Source organism: Pan troglodytes, chromosome 1, assembly GCF_028858775.2.
Source record: "Pan troglodytes isolate AG18354 chromosome 1, NHGRI_mPanTro3-v2.0_pri, whole genome shotgun sequence".
Taxonomy (NCBI): domain Eukaryota; kingdom Metazoa; phylum Chordata; class Mammalia; order Primates; family Hominidae; genus Pan; species Pan troglodytes.
In genome coordinates, this window is record NC_072398.2 from 210,381,489 (window position 1) to 210,408,774 (window position 27,286).

The window sequence follows — 27,286 nt, forward strand, 5'->3', positions numbered from 1 at the left end:
CAGCCACAGCTGCACCCCAGAGCTCCCACCCCACCAACTCAGAAGAGGCAGGGCTCCCCCTTTTCCCGTCCCCTGCCTGCTTTGTGGAACGGGAGGCCCAGGTCTGCAGCCGCAGGTCAGGCAGCTGCGACAGCACCCAGGAGGGGAGATCCTGCCTGCTCCCTCAAGAAAGGCTCGAATCCACAGCTGCAGTTTGGGTGGGAGGGCAGGGCTCCTGCCTGCTCCAAAGAGCAGGAGGCTTGGGTCTGCAGCTACGGTTTGGGTGGCTGCAGTAGCACAGGCAGCTTCCATCCCAACTCAGAAGGGGCAGGGCTCCCACCGGCTCCATGCAGTGTACAGCCCCAGCTGCACCTCCCTGCTGCAGCCAATAGTATCTCTCTCTCTGTCTCTCTGTCTCTCTTTCTTTCTGTCTCCAGTCTCTCTGTCTCCTCTTCTTTCCCCTCTCTCCTCTTTCCTCCTTCTCCACTCCCTCTCCCTGAGTCCTCTTTTTTTGTTAATTTAACTTTTATTTTAAGGTCAGGGGTACATGTGCAGGTTTGTTCTATAGGTAAACTTGTGTCATGGGGGTTTGCTTTACAGATTATTTTGTCACCCAGGTATTAAGCCTAGTACCTATTAGTTATTTTTCCTGATCTTCTCCCTCCTCCCAACCTCTGCCCTCTGATAGGTTCGTGTGTGTTGTTCCCCTCTATGTGTCCATGTATTGTCACCATTTAGCTCCCACCTGTAAGTGAGAACACGCAGTATTTGGTTTTTTGTTCCTGCATTAGTTCGCTAAGGATCACTTGGCCTGGGAGGTCAAGGCTGCAGTGAGCCATGATAGTGCCATTGCACTGCAACCCGGGCAAAAGAGCAAGACCCTGTCTAAATAAATAAATAAATAAATAAATAAATATGAGACTTCAGTTTAAAAGAAAAAAAAAGCAATCGGAGGTCAAGGCTGCAGTGAGCCTTGATAGTGCCACTGCACTGTAACCTGAGCAAAAGAGCAAGACCCTGTCTAAATAAATAAATATGAGACTTCAGTTTAAAAGAAAAAAAAGGCAAAATAATATATATATAATAAAATGAATATATAAAAATGTTTATAGTTTGAAAAATGAGGTTGAAAAATACTTGGCCTGTATCTTGACTTACAGTTTGCTTAAAGAGCTTATGGCCTTCATGTTGTGCTTTTTTGCATATATTGGAGCATCATGGATTGGATGTATAGTCAACCAATACTAAATCAGAAAAATTGTAATATTGAGCCATGTTTCTAAAATCTTATGGAGCTGGGTGCAGTGGTGCACACTGTAGTCTCAGCTGCTCGGGAGGCTGAGGCAGAAGGATCTTTGAGCCCCAGAGTTCAAGTCCAACCTGGCAACATAGTGAGACCCCAAGTCAAAAATAAATAAATAATAAAACCTTATTGGGAAATATAATTTAGAGATGCTACGTAAGTGGTAGAAACGGAACAATCAGATGACAGAATTCAAGACTGTGGTTTTCACTTTGTGGATTGGGGATAGGGTATAGGACCATACCAGAGTATTCAAGAGTATTAGAGAAAACCTTATGTGAGTAATCCTTAATATTTTCATCTTTATGGTTTTTGTATAATGAAGCCACATAAAGCAAGGCATACCTATGTACTTCATTTCTTTAGTCCTTTGAAAATTATGAATAATTTTGATTATAGATTTTTTTTTCTTTTTGAGACAGGATCTCGCCCTATTGCCAGGCTGCAGAGCGGTGGCACAATGACAGTTCACTGCAGCCTCAACCTCCCATGCTCAAGCAATCCTCCCATCTCAGCCTCCTGAGTAGTTGGGACCACAGGCGCATGCCACAACACCTGGCTAATTTTGGTATTTGTGTTGGTAGAGACGGGGTTTTGCCATGTTGCCCAGGCTGGTCTCAAACTCCTGAACTCATACACTCCTCCTGCCTTGGCCTCCCAAAGTGCTGGGATTACTGGTGTGAGCCACTGCGCCCAGCCTGATTATAGATTTTTTAAAACTATGTATCTATAAGTGCTAAACAATTATAGCATCATTTCTCACACCTATATTCGAAATGGCCACAACTTAACAAAGCCAAAACTATCTAGTTTTGATAGCTGCTGAGTACCAATACTAATATTAAACCATAGGTTGCAGAAAGAGAGTGAAATTGTACACTTTTCTAGGGCTCCTATCCTGCCTTAAAGAGCTATGTTGCAGCTAAGGGGAAGATTGAAGCTCAAGATTATTTGCGTGTAACCATAGCCTAGAGATAATTATAGGGGGGTTATTACCTTCTTTTTTAAGATACACGGTATGAGAAGTTGGAAAAATATTCAGAAGGATAATGGACTGACAATTTTTCAAAACTATAATACGAACAGGTTGGGCGTGGTGAGTCATGCCTGTAATCCCAGTCTTTGGGAGGCCAAGGAGGGCGGATTGCTTGAGCTCAGGAGTTCAAGACCAGCCTGGGCAGCATGGCAAGACCCCTTCTCTACTAAAAATACAAAAAAAATAGCCAAGTGTGGCGGTGTGGGTCTGGAGTCCCAGCTACTCAGGAGGCTGAGGTGGGAGGATTGCTTGAGCCCGTGATGTGGAAGTTGCAGTAAGCCAAACTACTCCAGCCTGGGTGACAGAGCAAGACCCTGTCTCAAAAAAAAAACAAAACTACAAACATAAAATAGCCTCTGCTGATCATTTTGATTCCATGTAAAATAGAAGACGTAACCTATGACTTTGTTCTTCTCTCAGGATGATAATAACATAGAATTATATTAATATATTAATATGTTCCACCTTTTATGTTTCAGAAGTTGGACTTCATAGAGTCTGACAGTCCCTGTTCCTCTGAAGCACTTTCAAAGAAAGAACTGTCTGCCGAAGAGCTGTATAAGCGACTCGAGAAACTCATTATTGAGGACAAAGCGAATGATGAACAGATCTTTGACTGGGTAGAGGTATAAAGACTATGTCACCTTCCCTGATACCTCTACAGGAAAGATTCTTGTGGGATCCCCTTAATTCGCTTACCTATCAGTTCACTTCATGAATTTTTAACCTTAATTAAATTAGTTTTTAAATGCTTTTGTTTTGCCTTTCTTAGAAAAGAGTAACATTTTTCTCACCACTTAAGGGGTTAAGTAATGCTTGAGATTAACTTCTAATTCACATTAAAATTAAGATGAAAAAGCAGTGTTGGCACATGTAAAAATAGTTACATGCTTCTGAGTAAGTAGTCATTAAAATACACTGCAGTTGTGGTGTCGTTCTTTCATAGATTGAGTAGATGATCTTAATATGGAGTATTTATTGAGGAATAAAATATGTTTTTAAGTGGTTATACTTCCAAATGTACAAGTACATAACACTGTATAATTGAATGAGTAGAGGATAGGCAGTGGGAAGGACCCTGAAAAGTAAATACTGCTAATTCAAATATGTGCACACAGAACTGGCAATAGCCAAATTATTTTTCAATGAATTGGACATTTAATTTTAGCAAGAATGTGCAAAAATGTGATTCATCTGGTCTGGGTGTGATGGTTCATGCCTGTAATCCCAGCACTTCGGGAGGCCAAGGTAGGCAGATCACGAGGTCAGAGTTTGAGACTAGCCTGGCCAACATAGTGAAACCCCATCTCTACTAAAAGTACTAAAAAATTAGCTGAGTAGTCCCAGCTACTCGGGAGGCTGAGGCAGGGCTCCTGTAGTCCCAGCTACTCAGGAGGCTGAGGCAGGAGAATCGCTTGAACCTGGGAGGCAGAGGTTGCAGTGAGCTGAGATCGCACCACTACACTCCAGCCCGGGTGACAGTGCGAGGTCTCAAAAACAAAAAACAAACAAAAAAAAACAGTGACTCATCTGTTCTTAGTGCCAGATCAGTCCTGATGTTCAGGAGATCATTTCTCTGGTACGCAAGGGTACCTTTTTTTGTTTTTTGTTTTTTGTTTTGAGATGGAGTTTTGCACTTGTCGCCCAGTCTGGAGTGCAGTGGTGCAATCTTGGCTCACTGCAGCCTCCACCTCCCAGGTTCAAACGATTCTCCTGCCTCAGCCTCTGCCTGCCACCATACCCAGCTGATTTTTGTATTTTTAGTAGAGACACGGTTTCACCATGTTGGCCAGATTGGTCTCGAACTCCTGACCTCAGGTGATCCATCCTCTTCAGCCTCCCAAAGTGCTGGGATTACAGGCATGAGCCACTGCACCTGGCCTGTTTTTTGTTTTCTCGAGACAAGGTCTCGCTCTGTCACCCATGCTGGAGTGCAGTGGTGCAGTCATAGCTTACTGCAGCCTCAAACCCTTGGGATCAAGCAGTCCTCCCACCTTAGTCTCCCAGGTAGCTGGGAACACAGGCATGTGCCACCATACCCAGCTTTTTTTTTTTTTTTTTTTTTTTTTAAGAGATAGGGTCTTACTATATTGCCCAGACTGGTCTCAACTCCTAGCCTCAAGTGATCCTCCTGTCTCGGCCTCCCAAAGTGTTGGGATTACAGGCATGAGCCTCCGTGCCTGGCTGAGCAAGGTATCTTTAATTGTTTTATTTCTTTTTGACTTCAGGCTAATCTAGACGAAATCCAGATGAGTTCACCTACATTCCTTAGAGCTTTAATGACTGCTGTTTGTAAAGCAGCTATTATAGGTAAGTAACATTTCTGAAGGCAGCTCATAACATCTGAAATCCCCATTATGTCAACTACTAAGTATACAGTTTGATTTTACATTGTTTTCAAAACTTCTCCTATGTAGCTCACTTTTCTGTGCACTGTCCTTTCTGTCTGTGATGCCTGGTTGTCTCAAGCGTGGAGACAAATGGCTGCTCCGCCTACAGAGAACCCAGATCTAACCAGCTACCACATGCCTTGCATGCTCCTTGGGTTGTTTTTCACTACGTTGCGTGTAGCTTTTTCTTTATCTTTTCACCTCTAACATTCAGGGCCGCCTCCTCCTTCCAATCATGAATTATAATGAACAGGTTGAATATTCTTAATCTAATTATCAGTATAGGGTTATTCTCATCAAAAAAGTCATGTTATGTAAGTACATACATGAAGAAAAAAATATCAACAGTTTGTCCTGTTCTTTGTTGACTTTATTTGATATGATAAGACAATTTTATTGGCTTATGAATTGTTAATATTGATAGGATTAGGGTCAGTAGAAATCCCAAATATTCCAAGCTGTATACAATGTTTAACATTATTCAATGAAGACATCTCTTTAGTTTCAGATAGAAATTCATACTTCTGTCACTGAAGTGAGAAAAAAAAATTCATCAGTGCAAAGGTGTCTCAGAATTTCAAGTCTGTCTCTATTTTGAAGATGGCTTTCTGCCACTTAATATAGCTTCAGAATTGTAATTTAAGATTTGCAATAAATTTATTTTCAATGTTCTTTAATGAGATAAATAACAAAGCTAAGTAGAAAGTCTTCATGAAATTTTTAAAAATCATTTTCAGTATCCATAGAACCATTATAAGACTTTCATGTTTTAAAATTCAAGTTGGGAAGTCCAAAAGCTGTTTGGTTTTTGTTTTCTTGAGATGGTGGGGGTCACTGTGTTGCCCAGGCTGGACCTGAACTCCTGGGCTTAAGCGGATCCTATCGCCTCAGCCTCTTGAGTAACTGGAATTACAGGCATGAGCCATGATGGCCAGATTTTAAAAGCAAAATCTGCTTTTAAAAACAAATTGTGTCTTAGTGATAACTTACAGATAATATAAACCCGTATGTGTCTTTGTACTGAGGATGCTTTTCATTTCTCAGCCCCTTTTTATCATTCCTTTCCCTCTAAAGGCCTAGATTAGGTATGTTATCTGCCACTGCCACAGTTAGTTTTTATCCTAGTAATAACAAAATGGTTCCAATTATTTTAGCCTTCTGAAAAGATTTGTATTAAGTGTCACTTTAATTTCCTTTTCTAATGTTGCTTTTTTATGTTGCTTTTTTTAAATACTCACTTGAAATTCCTACTCCATGTTTCATTTATTTTTGATTGACAAATTATAATTGTATATGTTTATGGGGTACAATGTGATGTTTTGATATACATGTCCAATGTGGAATGATTGAATCAAATTAATTAACATATCTATCACCTCACTTACCTTTTTTTATGGTAAGACATTTGATTAATTTTGCTTTTGTAGTTTGTCATAAAACCACAGTCACTGTTTAATTACAATTAAAGATAATTGGGTACGCTACTCCTGAGGGAAACCAGCATTCAAAATGCATCCCCCTCCATAGTTTTTATTATTTGTGAGAGAATGTCTCATTAATAATTTCAGAGCATTTTGGATTTCAAACTATTTGCCTTAGACCTTCTGCCTCCTCTTCTCTTGTAGAGCCATATGGGTCCTTTGTACTCAGAAAATTGAAAATGAGCCAGGTTGCAGTGGCTCATGCCTGTAATCCCAGCATTTTGGGAGGCCAAGGCAGAAGGATTGCTTGAGCCCAAGAGTTCAAGACCAGCTTGGGTAATATAGCGAGACCCTGTCTTTATTATTTAAAATCTAAAATATAAGAAGAAGAAGAAGAAGAAGAAGAAGAAAGGCCAGGAGCAGTGGCTCATGCCTGTAATCCCAGCAGTTTGGGAGGCTGAGGCGGGTGGATCGCCTGAGGTCAGGAGTTCGAGACAAGTCTGACCAACATGGTGAAACCCTGTCTCTGCTAAAAATACACAAAAAAATTAGTCAGGCCTGGGAGCAGGCGCCTGTAGTCCCAACAACTTGGGAGGCTGAGACAGGAGAACAGCTTGAACCTGGGAGACGGAGGTTGCAGTGAGCTTAGATTGTGCCACTGCACTCCAGCCTGGGCAATAGAGTGAGACTCTGTCTCAAAAAAAGAAAAAAGAAAGAAAATTAAAGATAATTCTATGTTAACTCCTTAAATGTAATTCCTAGTTCTTCTATCACCTTTAGCCGACTCTTCTACCTTCAGAGTGGACACTGCTGTTATCAAGCAGAGAGTGCCGATCTTACTCAAGTACCTAGACTCAGATACAGAGAAGGAACTGCAAGCACTTTATGCACTACAAGCATCGATAGTAAAACTTGATCAACCTGCCAGTAAGTTTATCTCATGTTACAGTTAATCTAACCAATGAGTGAGATTTATCCAAGCCAGGACTTAGAGATGATTTAGGGTTTGAACAAAGGACAATAAAAGAATCACTAATAACACAAACTCATATAACTAACTTTAATAAATTTGAATTTGGCCGGGTGCAGTGGCTTGCGCCTATAATCCCAGCACTTTGGGAGGCCACGGCAGGCAGATCACTTGAGGTCAAGAGTTCAAGACCAGCCTGGCCAACATGGTGAAACCCTATCCCTACTAAAAATACAGAAATGGCTGAGCACGGTGGCTCACACCTGTAATCCCAGCACTTTGGGAGGCCGAGGCAGATGGATCATGAGGTCAGGAGATCGAGACCATCCTGGCTAACATAGTGAAACCCTGTCTCTACTAAAAATACAAAAAATTAGCTGGGTGTGGTGGCGGGCACCTGTAATCCCAGCTACTTGGGAGGCTGAGGCAGGAGAATCGCTTGAACCCAGGAGGCGGAGGTTACAGTGATCCAAGAGCATGCCACTGCACTCCAGCCTGGCGACAGAGCGAGACTCTATCTCAAAAAAAAAAAAAAAAAAAAAAAAAATACAAAAATTGGCTAGGTGTGGTGGCATGTGCCTGTAGTCCCAGCTACAGCTACTCAGAAAGCTGAAGCACGAGAATCACTTGAACCTGGGAGGCGGAGTTTGCACTAAGCCAAGATTGCGCCACTGCACTCCGGCCTGGACAACAGAGCAAGACTCTGTCCAAAAAAAAAAAAAAAAATGAATTTGTTATATGTTTGTATGAAAATATCACAACAAGAAAACTATTTAGATTAGGTTATTTCATCCCCATTCCAGGGCAGGCCTAATAAAACTTTCCACAGTGATGGTAGTATATATCCATACCATTGAGTATGGTAATCATGAGCCACATGTGGCAATTCTATACTTAAATATGTCTGTTGTGACTTAGGAACTGAATTATTGACTTTAAATTTAAATAACCATGTTTGACTAATAGCTTCCATATTGGACAACACAGGTCTAGGGCATGAAAATGGTTAATGATGTTGAGGATGATACTCTAGAATCTTTAGACACCCAACAAAGACCCTAAGTGTAGTGTATTTACCATGCTATATTTACTAAGGAGTTTCAGAATAGTTTTTAGTTAAGGGTTATGATTAATTCTTGGCTAATGAAACAAAGTAACCTGTACACTTAAGTCTTAGTGATACTTGGTGTTAACTAATGATTTTTATTACATCTTGAAAATTCAGTTGGTATTTGTTAAAGCGGGCAGTACATAGGTATTAGAGAGAGCACTCAAGTAGTTCTTTGGTACTTCCTTATTTTCGCTTTTGTAAAATTCCTTCTTTCCTAGTCCTGAATCGCTCTTGGAGATAAAGGAAAAGATGAAAGCAAATTATCCTTATAGTGTAACTGAAGAGACAATCTACCATGAATCAGATAATTTGATAATATTAGCTTAACTAATATAATTACAAAGATAAGTCTTTTTAAAAAAAGACCGAGGCATGCAGATCACCCGAGGTCAGGAGTTTGAGACCAGCCTGGCCAACATGGTGAAACCCCGTCTCTACTAAAACTACAAAATTAGCTGGGCGTGGTGGCGCACGCCTGTAATCCCAGCTACTTGGGAGGCTGAGGCAGGAGAATCACTTGAACCCATGAGGCGGTGGTTGCAATGAGCCGAGATCATGCCACTGCACTCCAGCCTGGGCAAAAAGAGCAAAACTCCATTTAAAAAAAAAAAAGTTAATACGACTCATGATAAACCTAATATTGATTAGCATTTATTGTTTATTCCACTGCCTCCCTCCATTAATATAAATGATCGGAGAGCTGACTATAATAACTATAAGCTAATAACTTATTATATATGATAACTATAATTCTCAGTTTTACTATGAGAGTAAAACCGAGAATTAAAATCACACAGATAGTTTGGACGTTTAAAACAGTAAATAACAGGTGTAGTTTCACTGGATAAAATCCAGATGAGATAGCTTTTACTCATGTTTTCCATGTGAATGATCACCTCTTTTTCTTTTTTGAGACAGAGTCTCGCTCTGTCACCCAGGCTGGAGTGCAGTGGCGCAATCTCAGCTCACTGCAAGCTCCGCCTGCCGGGTTCACGCCATTCTCCTGCCTCAGCCTCCCTAGTAGCTGAGACTACAGGCACCCACCACCATGCCCGGCTAATTTTTTGTATGTTTAGTAGAGATGGGGTTTCACTGTGTTAGCCAGGATGGTCTCGATCTCCTGACCTCGTGATCCGCCTGTCTCGGCCTCCCAAAGTGCTAGGATTAAAGGTGTGAGCCACCGCGCCCGGCCACCTCTTCATTTTTAAAACAACATTACAAGGAAGAAAAAGCATATCCTGCCTTTCTCCCTTCCCCCAAATTTTGTAAAAATAATACAGTAAACTTGCAGCGCAGAAAATAGTAAAAAGAAAGTAAAAAACTACTCGTATTTAAATTTTACAGGGTTTAGATTGAGATAAACATGATATGAAACAGCTTCACTGGTATCAGAAAATAGTTCAGATTGGGCCGGGCACGGTGGCTCACGCCTGTAATCCCAGCACTTCGGGAGGCCAAGATGAGCGGATCACCTGAGGTCAGGAGTTCGAGAACAGCCTGGCCAACATGGTGAAATCCCTTCTCTACTTAAAATACAAAAATTAGCTGACTGTGGTGGCCGGCGCCTGTAATCCCAGGTACTTGGGAGGCTGAGGCAGGAAAATTGCTTCAACCCAGGCAGGCGCCTGTAATCCCAGGTACTTAGGAGGCTGAGGCAGGAAAATTGCTTAAACCCAGGAGGTAGAGGTTGCAGTGAGCCAAGATCGCACCACTGCACTCCAGCCTGGGGACAGAACAAGATTGTCTCTCAAAAAAAAAAAAAAACAGAAAAAAAAAAAGAAAAAAAGTTCAAATTGTACAAAATAATAGGAATAAAAAAGAATTTAGACTGCTTCAATCTTTTTTTCCTCTTCTTTAAACAAGTTGTTGGGCTGTTTATACTGTCAAGAGCAAGTATGGTGAATTGTCATTATTGCTTTTTCTGGGGGAATTAATGCACATTTATTCAGTCATTCATTATTTTGAAATATATTCTTTTCCTCATAACTACAGTGTCCCAAAGCTTATAGTTTATTTTCACCTCCTTGCAGATTTGCTGCGGATGTTTTTTGATTGTCTATATGATGAGGAGGTGATCTCCGAGGATGCCTTCTACAAATGGGAGAGCAGCAAGGACCCTGCAGAGCAGAATGGGAAGGGCGTGGCTCTGAAATCTGTCACGGCATTCTTCACGTGGCTGCGGGAAGCAGAAGAGGAGTCTGAGGATAACTAAAACTTCAAATACACAAAACGAAACAAAAGAAACAATTTAAGTATTTTTTTAAAAAGTTTCACGTCTTCGCCAATCACAGTGCAGCAAGGCCAATTCTCGCAGAAACCCCCACGTGTGCACGAGTGGGAGAGGGGAAAGAGAAAAAAAGGTGATCATGGAGGAAAAAGGTACTGGATAAAAGTAAACTTCAAACCTTAGGGCGGGAGCACTAAAACCAAAATACATGTATTATTTATAGAAAATATTTTCTGTTTTAATCTTTTCTTTTTAAACAAGGACTCATACTTAGAAAAATGTTTAGCAAAAAAAAAAAAAAGTTGAGAACTTTTAATTTATTTTAAGGACTGCAAATGCCAGTGTAATTTTTTAATTTGCAGTTTCTGTAAACAACTTGTATAATAGAAAAGCAGAGAAATAAATTTCCCTCCCCTTCAAGATGCACCTCATGTTTGTTTTAAGGTATAGCATTTAGTCCAGATTTGAGAAAGTTTGGGGTGAACAAGGTAAGAAAGATTTTTTTTTTTTTTGGCATCAAATCTTTCTGCCTGCCTCTCAGCTTGCTTCAGAAAATTTAAAAAATCACAATAGTAATCAAAACATACATAACATTGAAACAGAAGGAAATGCTGTGGACCACAGAACTCCAAGAATTGTTTAAAAAAAAAAAAGTGCTACCCTGAGAAAAGTACTCTTAATACTCTTGAAATCTTTAGAGCAACTTTAAGGCTTGTAAATACATAGAACAAATATTTAAAAAAACAAAAAGAAATTGACTCAGTACTATTTCTTTTCACTTTGAAAATATAAAGAACAAAATAAAGACAAACATTGCAAGTTTAAAAGAAAGTAAAGTGACTTCTCCTTTGGACAGCTGCTGCATGTGTGCCCATTCCTGGGGGTGCTGTCTGGCTATTTATTGTCTAATTCAAATCACTCCTGAGGGGAGAGAGATAAAACGAGAGAGAGTGAGAGAGTGTGTGTATGTGCGTGTATGCGCACGTATGTGCATGCACATGTATGTATGTATATGTCTCTACTCACTGAAAAGGCAAGCTACTTTGTGGGTAAGGAGGGCACTTGTGCTTGGGTGGGAATGCCCCACTGGGAGTCCAGTGAAACTTGTTTCCAACACTAACTAAAAATGCATTCAGGACAGTAGGCCTCAAGGGCAGTCCTTTAGATAACTAAGTTTTCCACTCTGTGTATCAGGACTCAGGACAATAATTCACTTTGAGACTGCCACTACCACTGATTTTAAAATCGTCCATCAATTGCCTGCAACGCTTAAGAAACCCAAAGATGTCCTCTAAAGAATGAATAAAACCAAAAGCTATATTATGCTTTTACAAAAGTGGGGGTGGGATTTTTATAAAAGTGGGGGTGGGGTTTAAAATCAAGCCAGTACCATGTATGCAAATCACATTGTCTGCCAACTCCAACCTCATTCAAGCCATTCTGGTGAGTATAAAGCTGACTGTGGGCCTCTGCTTGGGCCTCTGCTTCTCCTACAGATATTGGAGTGCTGTGCTTTCTAATTTTCCCACCCTTTCATGAAGTCGCAGTCTCTACAGATGGTTTTCCATTTCAGTTGTTTGTGGGCCATCAACCTACAAAATGTATTTATGAAGAAAGCCAGACTACTCCCAGATAAATAGTCTTTGTCTTTTGTATCTGGATAACAAGAGATTTCTGCTGGCTTCCATCTCTGAAGAAATACCACATTTTAAGAGACTTGGCAAGACTTGTGAAACACAAGAACAAAATTTTCTATAGCAATAAAATGTTTTTCTGAAGTGTAGTTGAACACAATACAAGATCCCACTACATAAGCCCACAGAGGCCATTTTCAGTGGTGGAATGCTGTATGCCACTGGTCCCCAATGCACAACCTAGATCCCTCACATGTGCAGTTCACAATGGGTTCACGCTCCTGTGAGAATCTAATGCCACCGCTGATCTGACAGGAGGCGGAGCTCAGGTGGAAATGCTTGCTCACACACCACTTACCTGTTGTGCAGCCCAGTTTCTAACAGGCCATGGACCAGTACGTGTCCTTGGCCCAGGGGCTGGGGACCCCTGCTGTATGCTGCTTTTGTTTTGTTTTGTTTTGAGACAGGGTGTTGCTCTGTCACCCAGGTTGGAGTGCAGTGGCTTGATCATGGCTCACTGTAGCCTCAAACTCCTGGGCTCAAGCGATCCTCCTGCCTCACCCTCCCCAGTAGCTGGGACTACAGGCACACACCACCACAGAATACTATTGTTGAAGGACCAAGTCCTGAAAGTCTTTTGAAGGGTATGCGACAGCATCAGCCATAAAAGATGGGGCCTGAAAAGCTGTTTTGGAGCCTGACCACAGGCTTTGCCTGGGATCCCTCAATTGGGAGAAGCAGCCTGGTTCTATGATCAACTGAGTAAACAACCTCCAGAATCAAAGTGCAGAGGATTATGATCAAGGAATCGTCTCTGAGTGATAGAAGTTTTTAGAAGGTATTGACAGCACTCAAGAGGTTGAGGGAGGGGAGTTTAGGGGAATACAGGATGGTAACTGCCTCTTGAGAATCAGTAGCTGTTTTTTGCAGGGGTCTGACCAGGGAGGGATTTCAGGTAGTAGAGATGGCCTAGTTATCAGTATTTTACATATTAACAAGTGTAAGGAATGGAGGAAAGAGAGAAATATTTTTGAAAGAACAATTAAAGGGTTGAAAAATATCTTAAGATATAAACATCTCTAGTACAATGACAGAAATAATGTTTGAAATCTTACCTATAACATGAAGTATGTTGAAGAGACTACAACGTAAGCTTTGAGTATCTTGTTGCTGTGGACACAGAATGTGTGCTAGGATTAGAAGCTGCCTAATGACAAAATATGAGCAAAGTAAGATAATTGCCCCCTACTAATATCCACTGAACTGCAAAACATTGTCAAGATTATTACCCTCTCTAGTCTTTTTACTGGAAAATAGGGTTTGGCAATTTTTGTTTTAATATAATAGGTGACATTGCCAACATTGATAAGCCAGCACTCCTTCAAGCTGTAGCAAAAGCTCCTTCACCGATTTCAAATTTGGGAGCAGGTCCAATGCCTTTTTTTTTTTTTTTTTTTTTTTTTTGAGATGGAGTCTGGCTCTGTTGCCCAGGCTGGAGTGCAGTGGCGTGATCTCTACTCACTGCAAACTCCACCTCCCAGGTTCAAGCAGTTCTGCCTCAGCCTCCCGAGTAGCTGGGATTATAGGAAGCGCCACCACGCCCGGCTAATTTTTTTGTATTTTAAGTAGAGATGGGGTTTCACCATATTTGTTTTGCCAGGCTGGTCTTGAACTCCCAACTCCAGGTGAACCGCCCACCTCGGCCTCCCAAAGTGCTGGGATTACAGGCGTGAGCCACCGCACCTGGCCCAATACCTCTTTTAGTGCATTTATTAAGGTGCTTATACCTATTTTCTAACCAGTCAACTTACGGCTATTCAGTAAATGAAGATTTTTTCATTTCTAACAAAGGAAAATGATACTAATTTTCAAAATGAACTTATTTTGGGTTCTTGCGTAGGCCAATAAGCTAGCCCATAACTGCATCATGAACTTGTTTTGTTCAACCAATATTCAACTCAACATCTACTGTGCACTAAGTGGAGATAGGATAACAGTGACCACAGTAGGCTCTGCTTTCATGGATCTCATATTCTTCATGAAAACAGAAAGCTAGAGGTCGTTAATGTGCTGCATCAGCATCGTATCCCACTAAGAAGTATCTGCTCCATATTACTTTGGCAGATCTTTGTTTGTTTGTTTTTTCTTTATATTTCAAAATTCATTCTAGGCTGTTTGCAACAATTAAATCCAAAGATAGCTTTAAAACCACTCTCCAAACAAGTTATTCTGGAGTTTTTGACATACTATCTTGTTTCAAATGGCTCTTTTTAAGTCAATAGAATTCTAAGTTGGTTGGGGGAAGATCCTAGGCTACTGTATCTAATTCTGTTTCCATCACTCAAGTTTTATTATTTAAAAAAAAAATAGAGGAATCCAGTTTTTCAATTTCAACTATGTCATTAGCATGTACTTCCATATTCTCCATTTTGTAGGGAGTAACATTTTACATTACTTTTTGTTTGCTTTTTCTTTTCTTGAGACAGTCTTGATCTGTCGCCCAGGCGCCCAGGCGGGAGTTCAGTGGTGTGATCTTGGCTCACTGCAGCCTCCACCTCCCAGGTTCAAGTGATTCTCCTGCCTCAGCCTCCCGAGTAGCTGGGATTACAGGCTCAGGCCAGGTAGGGAGAGATATGCTACATGCCCACTGGCATAAAATATCCCATATGTCCCTCAAAAGGAAAAATGATCATCTGTTAGTTTGGGGACTTAAAAAAAAAACCTGACATCACTGTGTATTACCAAATCATGAGATGATTTATACATTAAGCTACAGAGAATCATATGCCAAATGTTATTCAGTTAAAGTTTTATTTTGAAATAATTTCAGACTTACAGAAAAGTTGCAGATTTTACAGAAAGTTCTATATACCCCTCACCCAGTTCCCTTTATAATAACATCTTATATTGCCATAGGACATTTGTCAAAACTAAGAAACCAGCTTTGGTATGTTGCTTGTAACTAAACTTAAGAGTATTTAGATTTTCACCAATGTCCCTTTTCTGGTCCAAGATGCAATCCATGATACTACATTGCATCTAAGGAATCATCTCCTTAGTGTCCTCTGTACTTTGACAGTTTTTTGGTCTTTTTCATGACTTTGACAATTTTGAGGAGTAATAATGGGACATTTTGTAGAATGTCTGTCAATTTGTATTTGTCTGGTGTTTTTCTCATGATTAAAGTGGGGTTATGTATTTTGGATAAAAATAACTGTATATTGTAATCCCAGCTCTTTGGGAGACCAAGGCAGGAGGATTACTTGAAGCTAGGAGTTTGAGACCAGCCTGGGCAATATAGGAAGACCCCCCCATCTCTACAAAAATACTTAAAAATTAGCCAGGCATGGTGATGCACACCTGTAGTCCCAGCTGCTCAGGAAGCTAAGGCAGGAGAATCACTTGAACCCAGGAGATCAAGACTGCAGTGAGCTATGATCATGCCACTGCATTTCAGCTTGGGCAGCAGAATGAGACCCTGTCTCTAAAAAATAAAAACACAAATACCATATAAATGAAGTTCTCTTCTCATATATCAGCAGGTACAAGATACTCACATGATAACTTTATTTGGCTAAGTTGGTGTTTGCCAGGTTTCTCTATAGTTACTTTTCTTTCCCCCCTTTCTTACTCTAGTCTATATGAAAGCCAGTCACTAAATCCAACCCACACTTGGGAAGAGAGATGGGAGTAGGAGAGAATTAAGCTTTACTTCCTTTCTAGAGTGGGAAGCGTCTACTTAAATTATTTGGAATTTTCCCACAAGGAAGATGTCTCTCTTCTCTGTTTGTTTAGTCACTCATATGTATTTATATGTGTGTATGTATAAATGTACACACATGGATATGTATATATCAGTATGGGCTCATGTATATTTCATACTTTGAATTATAACCCAATAGTACATGATTTTGTTGTTCACATTGTTCCAGCTTTAGCCATTAGGGGCTCTTTCAAGTTGGCTTATGTGTCCCTTGACATTCCCTGATACTTTTCTTTTTAGAGCACGTACTTTCTGCCATCACAAGATGCCACAGACATATCTTGTATTTTCCCTGCCTCAGTCCTAGAATCAGCCATTTCTACAAGAATCCCTGGTTTCTTCTAGGAGAATGGGATTTAGAAACCAAGCTTTTACTCACTGGGTTTGCATGTTGCTATTGGGGCATCTCAGCCTCTTGGTCTGCCAACATTTTAAACTTCATTTTCTTGCCAGGCGAGTAAGCTGCTTTCACATGGAGCACTATGACCTTTAGAAAACAGTTCTGGGCTGGGCGCAGTGGCTCACCCCTGTAATCCCAGCACTTTGGGAGGCCACAATAGGCGGATCATGAGGTCAGGAGATCGAGACCATCCTGGCCAACATGCCGAAACACCGTCTCTACTAAAAATACAAAAATTACTGTGCATGGTAGCGCGTGCCTGTAATCCCAGCTACTTGGGAGGCTGAGGCAGGAGAATCGCTTGAATCAGGGAGTCGAAGGTTTCAGTGAGCCAAGATCGCGCCACAGCACTCCAGCCTGACGACAGAGCAAGACTCTGTCTCAAAAAAAAAAAAAAGAAAACATAGTTCTGGTGTGTGTGTGTGTGTGTATTACTTTGGGCCAAGCGCAGTGGCTCACGCCTGTAATCCTAGCACTTTGGGAGGCCAAGGTGGGTAGATCACTTGAGGTCAGGAGTTTGAGACCAGCTTGTCCAACATGGTAAAACCCCATCTCTACTAAAAACATACAAAATTAGCCAGGTGTGGTGGTGGGCACCTGTAGTCCCAGATACTCGGGAGACTGAGGCAGGAGAACTGCTTGACCCCGGGAGGCAGAGGTTGCAATGAGCCAAGATCCCGCCATTGCCCTCCAGCCTGGGTAACAGCAAGACTGTCTAAAATATAATAATAATAAAATAAAACACTCTGGTACCCAAAAGACTCAAGCCTATAGATACTTCATTCATTTTCTGCTCATCTTACATAGGAAAAAGCAGAGGGCCAGGTACTGCGGCTCACAGCTATAATCCCAGCACTTCGGGAGGCCAAGGTGGCCAGATCACTTGAGGCCAGGAGTTCAAGACCAGTCTGGCCAACATAGCAAGACTCTCTCTCTACAAAAAAATACAAAAATTAGTTGGGCCTGGTGGCGCATGCCTGTAATCCCAGCTACTCAGAAGGTTGAGGCACGAGAATCACTTGAACCTGGGAGGCGGAGGTTGCAGTGAACCAAGATAGGGTCACTGCACTCCAGCCTGGGTGACAGAGTGAGACTCTCTCAAATAAATAAATCAATAAATATTGAACTGTTTCTCTCTTTCCCCATTATGATGATTTGTTTTAATTTCGCTTAGCTAGTAATATTTAGGGTCTACTAAGGTACCAATACAGAGCAGTGTTAAAATGTTAACTCAGTTAAACAATAATAATGGAAATCGCGAAATAATGAAAAGTTAACTGATGATAAAAGCGCTGCGTATCAAAACTTGAGATAAACCTAAAGTAAGCCCAAGAGTTCGAGGTTACAGTGAGCTTTGATTGTGCCACTGCACTCCAGCCTGGGTGACAAGAGTTAAGACCCTGTCTCTTAAAGCAAAAAAGCTGAGTAATACTTTTAGGTAAATGTAAAGTCTTTAAATACATTTGTTTAGAAACCATACCAGTTTAAAGTAAATGAATTAGGGTATCAGAAGAACCAACTGGGGGCAGGGGGATGCCACCTAAGTGAATATCAAGAGTTCACTCTTCCTTCTGTAGGAAGAAGTTGTGTGCTGAGAGGAAGGAGGTATAGACTAGAATTGGGAGATCTGTGCTCTAATGCTAACATTGCTGTTCACGGAATATTTGACCACCTGCTTGGTATGGGCCTTCCTCTCTTCTCTAGAAAGGGCTCACTCTTGCCAACCATATGAGCACATCCAGAATCACTTTAAATACTGCCTACCAAGCTTAACAAAGACAAAAGGTTTTGGTAATAATAGGATATTACCAGCTTTTCAATGAAGTAAAAATATCAAGAATTTCTGAAATTTCAAGTCACCATGAGTTGAACTTGTACTATCAGTATTCCTTTTCAATCCTTCTGTCATATTTACCTCTTATTGGTAAATGCATGTCCTCTGACCTGAAGTCCTGGGAAACTATCTTTGCCAAATTTCAAAAAGCCACCCTGCCATAGCTTCTTCCTACATTGTAGAAGAAATAGTGCTCAACACTGGCTGTGTGTTAGAAGTACCTGGAAAGCTTTTAAAAATACAAATCCTGGAGCCCCACCTCAGACTAATTATTTCAGGATCTCTGGGGATGAGACCTGGGCATCTCTCTCTCTCTCTCATTTTTTAAATTTAAATTCCTTAGGTGATCATAATATGACCCAGGGTTGAGACGACACTGAAATGGTGAAAATAACCTGATTCAGCTAACAATATAGATAACAATTTGTATTTTCAGGTATTTCAGAAATATATTTTAACTGCAAGATGTTGGACAAACAAATGGACTTACATATGGCACATACTTTGAAAATACAGTGTTAGGAGAGCATATAATGGGGACCCTGTATACACTGGGGGATTAGGGAATGTTGCCCTTAGGAGTAGAATTTTAAACAAAAATGTGAAGAATCAAATAGTTAAGGGGGTCTGTTGAAATAGAGGAGATTTTGTGTGCAAAGTCCATGGTTGGGGGAACGCATGGTGTATTTGAGAATGAAGAAAGGGTGACAGTATGGTGAGAGTTCATTCTCACATGCAAAAGTCGAATCTGAACGTGACCAGTGACAGATTAATCCAGACAAACTTTTTCTGGACAAATAGAGGGAAAGAACCTTTTTTTTTTTTTTTTTTTTTTTTTGACAGAGTCTTGCTTTATCACCCAGGCTGGAGTGCGATGGCACAATCTCAGCTCATTGCAACCTCCACCTCCCGGATTCAAGCGATTCTCTTGCCTCAGCCTCCCAAGTAGCTGGGACTACAGGCATGCACCATCACACCCGGCTAGTTTTTGTATTTTTAGTAGAGACGGGGTTTCACCATTTGACCAGGCTAGTCTCGAGCTCCTGACCTCAGGTGATCCACCTGCCTTGGCCTTCCAAAGTGCTGAGATTACGGCATGAGCCACTGCGCCCAGCCATGGAAAGAACTTTTGAAAGCTGCCTTATACTTTCACTTAGCAGAATTCACTAGAGATGAACTTTAGTTGGTTTTTTTAATAGTTACTCAGCAAAAAGAATAACGATGCTTTCAATCATTTCCAATTCGCAATTAGCCACACAGCATGTTAGAATAACTGTAGGCTCTTTGGAGTAACTAGTTATATCTAACCTCAGGGTTAGTCAAAGTATGGGCCTTGGACTAGCAGCATCAACATCACCTGTGAGCTTCTTAGAATGCAAATTCACAGGCCCCAGCCTACTAAAACCAAATCTGAAGAGATGGAAGATCCCAAGAAATCGCTATAAGCGCTTCAGATGATTTTTAGGCACACTGAAGTTTAAGAACCACTGCCTAGGAGTATTTCACATCTCTGCCAGAGTATAGTCCTCTTCAAAAAGCTAACACAAAACAAGTTGTATGCTGCTTTTAGAACCTTTCGGCTTGTACTTTCGCATCTACAACACAGAAACAATAAGCCCTTCCTGATTTCCTTAGTAAACTAATAGTAAATTAATTTCCTAGGCAATGCAGGATGGCATCTAATTGGTCTTCATACTAGGCTTCTGACATGTAAGGTGGTACTGCTTCCTTTTACCAGGTAGGGAACTGAGTAACACAGAAGTCATGTACCTAGCAAGTGTCAGAAGCAAGACTGGCACTTGGTTTTCTGGGAGGCAGTATTGTCCGAAAAATAACTCTCACCACCAAGAGTTTTCTTTTGGGGAAAATGACATAGTGGATATAGTTTGGAATATTGGCATTGGAAAAATAGGAGCATTAGTATAGCCCTGCTGGGGTTGCTGAAACCTCGGCTTCCATTTATTTATTTATTTTTTTTATGAGACAGGGTCTCACTGTGTCGCCCAGGCAGTAGCTTAGTGCTGTGATCTCGGCTCATTGCAACCTGTCTCCTGGGCTCAAGGGAGCCTCCAGAGTAGCTGGGACTGTGGCTAATTCTTGTATTTTTTGTAGAGATGGGTTTTCACCATGTTGCCCAGGCTGGTCTTGAACACCTGAGCTCAAGCCATCAACCCACCTTAGCCTCCCAAAGTGCTGGGGTCGCAGGCATGAGTTACTGCGCCCGGCCAGTTGCCTCATCTATAAAACAAAAGTAACATCCACTTCATGGGGTTGTCTTGAGGAATTAAAGGAGATCGGATAAAGTGCCCAGCATTCTGCCTGAAATACCTAGGGCCCTTCCTGTCTGCGTCCAGTGTTCTTTTTCTGCCACACTCTTACTACCTTAGTCATAATCAGTTACATACAGTTAGGCTATGCCATTTTCAGAACTGTAGGAGATTGTAGCTTACCTATCCACATTTCTTTTTTTTTTTTTTTTTTTTTTTTGAGACGGAGTCTCACTCTGTCACCCAGGCTGGGGAGCAGTGGTGTGATCTCGGCTCAGTGCAACCTCCACCTCCGGAGTTCAAGCGATTCTCCTGCCTCAGCCTCCCAAGTAGCTGGGACTACAGGCATGTGCCACCACGCCTGGCTAATTTTTTTGTATTTTCAGTAGAGATGGGGTTTCATCATGTTGGCCAGGCTGGTCTCGAACTCCTGACCTCAGGTGATCTGCCCGCCTCAGCCTCCCAAAGTGCTGGGATTACAGGCGTGAGCCACCGTGCCCAGCCCACATTTCTTTAATATTCTATTGATCAAATTTTTAAAATTGTTTTACTTTCCCGAGAAAATACTATGAAGTCTTTTTTTTTTTTTTTTTTTTCAGACGGAGTCTCGCTCTGTTGCCCAGGCTGGAATTCAGTGGCACCATCTCGGCTCACTGCAAGCTCCACCTCCCAGGTTCACGCCATTCTCCCGCCTCAGCCTTCCGAGTAGCTGGGACTACAGACGCCCGCCACCATACCCGGCTAATTTTTTTGTATATTTAGTAGAGATGAGGTTTCACCTATCATGTTAGCCAGGATGGTCTCAATCTTCTGACCTCGTGATCTGCCCGCCTTAGCCTCCCAAAGTGCTGGGATTACAGGCGTGAACCACCGTGCCCGGCAATACTATGAAGTCTTAAGTGTCTATCCCTACTGCTAACAGACCTGGGAATAGAGGCTTTTAGCTCCCACTTCTCCTGGGATTCAATAGAACATTGCAAAATCCTTTTTTTTTTTTTTAACACAAGGATCAATGCTTAGTGTCCTTTTCAAGTTGTTTATTGCCCTACCTAGAAAGAAAATGACTATTTTCCTACAAAATCATAATGAACTCCTAAAAATACCAGGTACTTAGAAATGCATGTTCTGTCACATCCAGCTCTGGCTTTGTTCCTAATTTAGGGGATGCCAACTACTTTGGGCAAAGAGACAGCTATACCAAACAAGCTGGCTGCTCAGAATAAATTCTAGGCCGGGCGCGATGGCTCACGCCTGTAATCCCAGCACTTCGGGAGGCCGAGGCAGGCGGATCACGAGGTCAGGAGATCGAGACCATCCTGGCTAACAGGGTGAAACCCTGTCTCTACTAAAAATACAAAAAATTAGCCAGGCCTGGTGGCGGGCGCCTGTAGTCCCAGCTACTCGGGAGGCTGAGGCAGGAGAATCGCTTGAACCTGGGAGGTGGAGGTTGCGGTGAGCCGAGATCACACCACTGCACTCCAGCCTAGGCGACAGAGTGAGACTCCATCTCATAAATAAATAAATAAATAAATAAATAAATAAATTCCAGCTTTTTCTTATTAAGTGTCATAGACTCAACCAGCAGAGTGTAAAACAGAGACACAAAGATTGGGGGTTTCTTCTTGCTCAAAATGTTTTATCTTTTGAGAAGAGCAGGAATATCACCAATAAAATGTCAGGTTTTAAAGTTGAACAATCCTGGGTCTTGATATATATGGTTCTCAAGAATTATGCTACTAATTCCAAAGTTTGGATGGATGAAAATTTACAGTCTTGTGCAAGTGTCTTAAGAATACTCAGAGCCAGCCAGGCGCGGTGGCTCACGCCAGTAATCCCAGCACTTTGGGGAGGCCGAGGCAGGCGGATCACGAGGTCAAGAGATCGAGACCATCCTGGCCAACGTGGTGAAACCCCATCTCTACTAAAAATACAAAAATTAGGTGGGCGTGGTGGCGTGTGCCTGTAGTTCCAGCTACTCAGGAGGCTGAGGCAGGAGAATCCCTTGAACCCGGGAGGTGGAGGTTACAATGAGCCGAGATCTCGCCACTACACTCCAGCCTGGCGAGAGAGCAAGACTCCGTCTCAAAAAAAACAAAACTCAGAGCCAGTATGTATTGGTTTTTGAAAAGTTTGCATTTTCTCATCACCATGCAGTTGCGTTTTGATTTATAAAAGGAAATGATCCTTTTCATCGCCATCTTTTTAAAACTCTTTTCATCTCTTTATTTTTTAAATAAATGGATCCAATTTTGTGATTCTGATTTTTAAAATTCAATCTTATTCCCAACCACAGATTTTGACTCATGTTTTCCTTTAAATTACTGGTTGTTTTTTTGTTCTTTTGAGACGGAGTCTTGCTCTGTCGCCCAGGCTGGAGTGCAGTGGTGGGATCTCTGCTCATTGCAACCTCCGCCTCCCAGGTTAAAGCGATTCTCCTGCCTCAGCCTCCCGAGTAGCCAGGACTACAGGCATGCACCACCATGCCCAGCTATTTATTTATTTATTTATTTATTTTTGAGGTGGAGTCTCCTTCTGTCACCCAGGCTGGAGTGCAGTGGCTCACTGCAACCTCCGCCTCCTGGGTTGAGGAGGCTAATTTTTTTTTTAATTTTTAGTAGAGACAAGGTTTCACCATGTTGGCCAGGCTGGTCTCAAACTCTTGACCTCAGGTGATCCGCCCACCTCGGCCTCCCAAAGTGCTGGGATTACAGGTGTGAGCCCCCGAGCCAGGCCAATTTTTGTATTCTTAGTAGAGACGGGGTTTCAACATGTTGGCCAGGCTGGTCCTGAACTCCTAACATCAGGTGATCCACCCACCTCAGCCTCCCAAGGTGCTATGATTACAGGCATCAGCCACCGTGCCCAGCCCAAATTACTGGTTTTATTGAAAAGAAAAATATTCCCCTTTACACTTAAACTTTCTCCAACTACTCTGTATCTACAAAACAAATGTCCTAGGGTAGCCAACTTGGTTTGCTGGGACTTTTCTGGTTTAAAAACTGAAAGTCTGGCTAGTTGTGGTGGCTCACGCATGTAATCCCAGCAATTTGGGAGGCCAAGGCGGGTGGATCACAAGGTCAGGAGTTCAAGACCAACCTGGCCAACATGGTGAAACCCCGTCTCTACTGAAAATACAAAAATTAGCCAGGCATGGTGGCATGTGCCTCTAGTCCCAGCTACTCAGGAGGCTGAAGCAGGAGAATTACTTGAACCCAAGGCAGAGGTTGCAGTGAGCCGAGATTGCGCCAGTGCACTCCAGCATGGGCAACAGGGCAAGACTCCATCTCAAGGGAAAAAAAAAAAAAAAAAAAAACTGAAAGTTCAACCCCCACCCTACCCTCAATGGATAAACTGGGACAGTTGGTCACCCTGGATGTCACTGAGCTGACACTAATTTCTGGTCACCCTCAGAGGCCTGGTTGCCCTGCAAAGAAGGGAATCCTCCTGCAAAGATTTGCCTGTAAAGCCACAAAGCAGGAGTGAAAGGGGAGGAACAGTGCTGTTAGTACATTTACTTCACATTACACTGTCAAAACAAAACTGGATATATTCTGCTTTTAGTAAATCTGGCAAGTAGTGTCTCTTCAGTCTAAAAAGCGGCTGGTTTGCCTCTGGCATTGAAAGCGGGAAAAGACCTATCAACACAAATCCCAGAACCTGACATGAATACAGGCTTGAAAGCAAGTTCCCTGAAGTTTCCCTGAAGATGGCGGGACTAAGTACTTTACTCCTCTTGGTTTTAGATTCTATCCCTATGGAAAGACTCTTGTAATAACATTCTCAAATGTTTCTGTTCCCTTGAGTGCTGAATTGTAACTCTACTCAGTATGTCAGATGCTACAAACTCAAGGATAACTGTTATTTAAAACCTCTATCCTCAAAATGATAGGAAATTTTTGGCACACTTTTCAAACTCCCTCAGGTAAGAGCTGTAGGTGGAAAAGTTGACTCCCACTGAGCGCTGGGTGGAGGCTGCTGACACCTATAGGATAGAGTTTCTCTAACTGAATGGCAGAATTAACTTTTAAAAATGCAGTTGGCATTTTAAAAAAAATAGAACATACAAATACACCTTAAGGTAAATGTTATTTAGTAAAACATTTTGGCTTTTATATATAGTAGTACCCCCTATATTCGTGGTTTCACTTTTCGAGGTTTCAGGGACCCCACAGTTAAAATTCTTTGGTAGAGACCTACAGTTTCACCATTGTGCCCAGACTGGTCTTAGACTCCTAGGCTCAAGCAATCTGCCAGCCTCAGCTTCCCAAAGTGCTGGGATTACAGGCATGAGCCACCGTGCCCGACCACAGTTCAAAAATATTTTGAGAGAACCACTTCCACATAACTTTTTTAACAGTACATTGTTATAATTATTCTATTATTTATTGTTGTTAATCTTACTGCACCTAATTTATAAATGAAACTTTCTTACAGGTATGTAGGTATAGGAAAAAACATAGTATATATAAGGTTTTGTACTATCCGTGGTTTCAGGCATCTACTGGGGTTCTTGGAACGTATCCCGCATGGGCAAGAGGCAATTACTGTACTGATTCACAATCTTTTATCCAAAACTGTTGGGACAAGATGTGTTTCAGAATTCTTCAGTTTAAGAAAATGTTTCAAAGTTGGATGACTGCTAGGCTAAGTGGAGTTCAAGCTATTGTCACCAGTGAATAGAGAAAAGTGCAACACTGGCAAGGGAGGATCCAAGGGTGTTCCTGCCTTTAAACCAACATCTTGGCCCTCAGGTAACACTACAAAAAGTAAGAGAAAATCACTGGGAGTGGGAGAGTCATATTAAATGTTTTTATCAGCCTCCATTTCTTGTTAAGCAGTATAAATTGTTCCTTCTCCTACCATCCCTTTCCAAGCTGCAGCTAAGTTAGGGACTGTTTCCAGTCCTTCTGGCTGGAAACCACAAAAGTCAAGTAACCTTCAACCCTGCCAAGACCATACATTCTGATGAGATCCAAGCCCTGGCCTGGATTTTTTGTTAATTCTGTGTGAAATTGCAATCCACCAGACGTGACTCATGGAAAGAATAAAGATCAGCTGGGCTAGGAACAGAAACCTCCTCTTCCCACCAGCCAATCAAGAATTATTCTTCAAGTGTTGGCCAGGCACAGTAGCTCACAGCTGTAATTGCAGCGCTTTGGGAGGCCAAGGTTGGAGGATCACTGGATCCCAGTTCGAGACTAGCCTAGGCAATATAGTGAGACTCCATACAAAATTAAAAAAAACTTAACTGGGCATGGTGGTGGGTGCCTGTAATCCCAACTACTCAGGAGGCTGAGGCAGGAGGATTACCTGAGCCCAGGAGTTCGATGCTGCGATTGTGCCACTGCACTCCAGTCTGGGTGACAGAATAAGAGCCTGTCTCAATAATAATTTTTTTAAAAATTTATTTAACTGTTAACAGCTCTTTTAGAATTCGTTTTCTGATTTTTACCAGAAAACTCCCATGGGGGGAAAAATTCTTCAAACCTGTCCTTGTTAACACAAGGTTGCATGTAAGTAAAATAGGTAGATATATCTTTCAATGCTCAGCCCAGTGACTGTGATGTCATAGCTCTGGTCTGGAATATTCTTAGAATCTGAATCTGCAGTTGCTCTGGGCGCAGTGGCTCATGCCTGCAATCCCAGCATTTTAGGAGGCCAGGCGGGTGGATCATCTGAGGTTAGGAGTTGGAGACCAGCCTAGCCAACATGGTGAAACCCCATCTCTACTAAAAATACAAAAATTAGGCAGGCATGGTGGTGGGCACCCAGCTACTCGGGAGGCTGAGGCAGGAGAATCGCTTGAACCCGGGAGGCGGAGGTTGCAGTGAGCCCAAATCATGCCACTGCATTCCAGTCTGGGCGACAGAGCGAGATTCTTGTCTCAAAAATAAATAAATAAATAAAATTTGAGGAACAGGAAAAAAACAAAAAGCAACCAATCTATTACCTTCACAACAGGCTGTAAAGTCTGCAAAGCTAGCTTTATGCTAAAGTTTCAACAGGGACTGGGCCTCTGAAAAAGTGGGTGTTGAAAATTAGAGATGATACAGTTAGATTGTGAGGACTTCTTAACGCTTGCACTCCTAGTTCACAAACCACTAGGTTTCCTCATCTTTCTGGGACTCCCTAGGCAAGGACTCCCTGAGAATGGATAGCCTTGGGCAGAACTGTAAAGTCATCACAGACAGCCCCTCATTTATTCCTTTCTCTCCCCAGAAGTTCCTACCCTAGTCAGACCTCCGGGGTTCTTATCTTCCGATCCATCCGGAAAGAGGTTTAAAGTAGGAATTCTCAATTATCACTTTAAAAGTGCTATAGAAGAATGGCTGGGAGAGGTGGTGTGCCTATAGTCACAGCTGCTTGGGAGACTGAAGCAGGAGAACTGCTTGAGTCCAGGAGTTTGAGTCCAGCCTGGGCAGTATAGCAAGACCCCATCTCTAAAAAAAAAAATTCTAGGTGCTGTAGAAGAGAGTGAAGATTAAACCAAAGGAATGAATCTCTGAGTGGCAGAACTTCAGGGACTTTGATGAGTGTGGGAGGTCTCTGAGTGAGAGGGTCTTCCCAGTGCCTGGAAGCTCAGTCTTTGATGGCAGCCTTCTCTAATACACCCCATAAGAGCTGAGCTGCTCTTCTAAACTTGTCAAGGTGGGTCTTTCCACCAATGCAGTTTGTCTACCTTTAGGTAAATGGTACAAAAATCATCATGTAAATTGTTGGCTGGGTGTGATGGCTCACGCCTGTAATGCCAGCACTTTGGGAGGCTGAGGCGGGCAGATCACCTGAGGTCAGGAGTTCAAGACCAGCCTGGCCAACATGGTGAAACCCCGTCTCTACTAAAAATACAAAAATTAGCCAGGCATGGTGATGCACATCGGTAATCCCAGCTACTTGGAAGGCTGCGGCATAAGAATCACTTGAACCCAGGAGGTGGAGGTTGCAGTGAGCCGA

The 27,286-nt window shown here is 42.1% G+C and overlaps 1 protein-coding gene across 50 annotated transcripts in view; it reads left to right on the plus strand.

The window, feature by feature from the left end:
* EIF4G3 (eukaryotic translation initiation factor 4 gamma 3) overlaps positions 1-11,268 on the plus strand; it is a 367,607-nt gene extending 356,339 nt beyond the window's left edge. For 45 of the 50 annotated variants that reach the window (XM_016955647.4, XM_063785248.1, XM_063785240.1 and 42 more), the window contains 4 exons: positions 2,798-2,944; positions 4,547-4,628; positions 6,910-7,056; positions 10,241-11,268. In XM_016955647.4, the coding sequence (XP_016811136.1) occupies positions 2,798-2,944; positions 4,547-4,628; positions 6,910-7,056; positions 10,241-10,422 (558 nt within the window). In that variant the 3' untranslated portion in view covers positions 10,423-11,268. The remainder of the gene's footprint in view (positions 1-2,797; positions 2,945-4,546; positions 4,629-6,909; positions 7,057-10,240) is intronic. The other 5 variants (XM_063785316.1, XM_063785318.1, XM_054663258.2 and 2 more) reach the window with 1 other exon arrangement.
* The last annotated feature ends 16,018 nt before the right edge of the window (positions 11,269-27,286 follow it).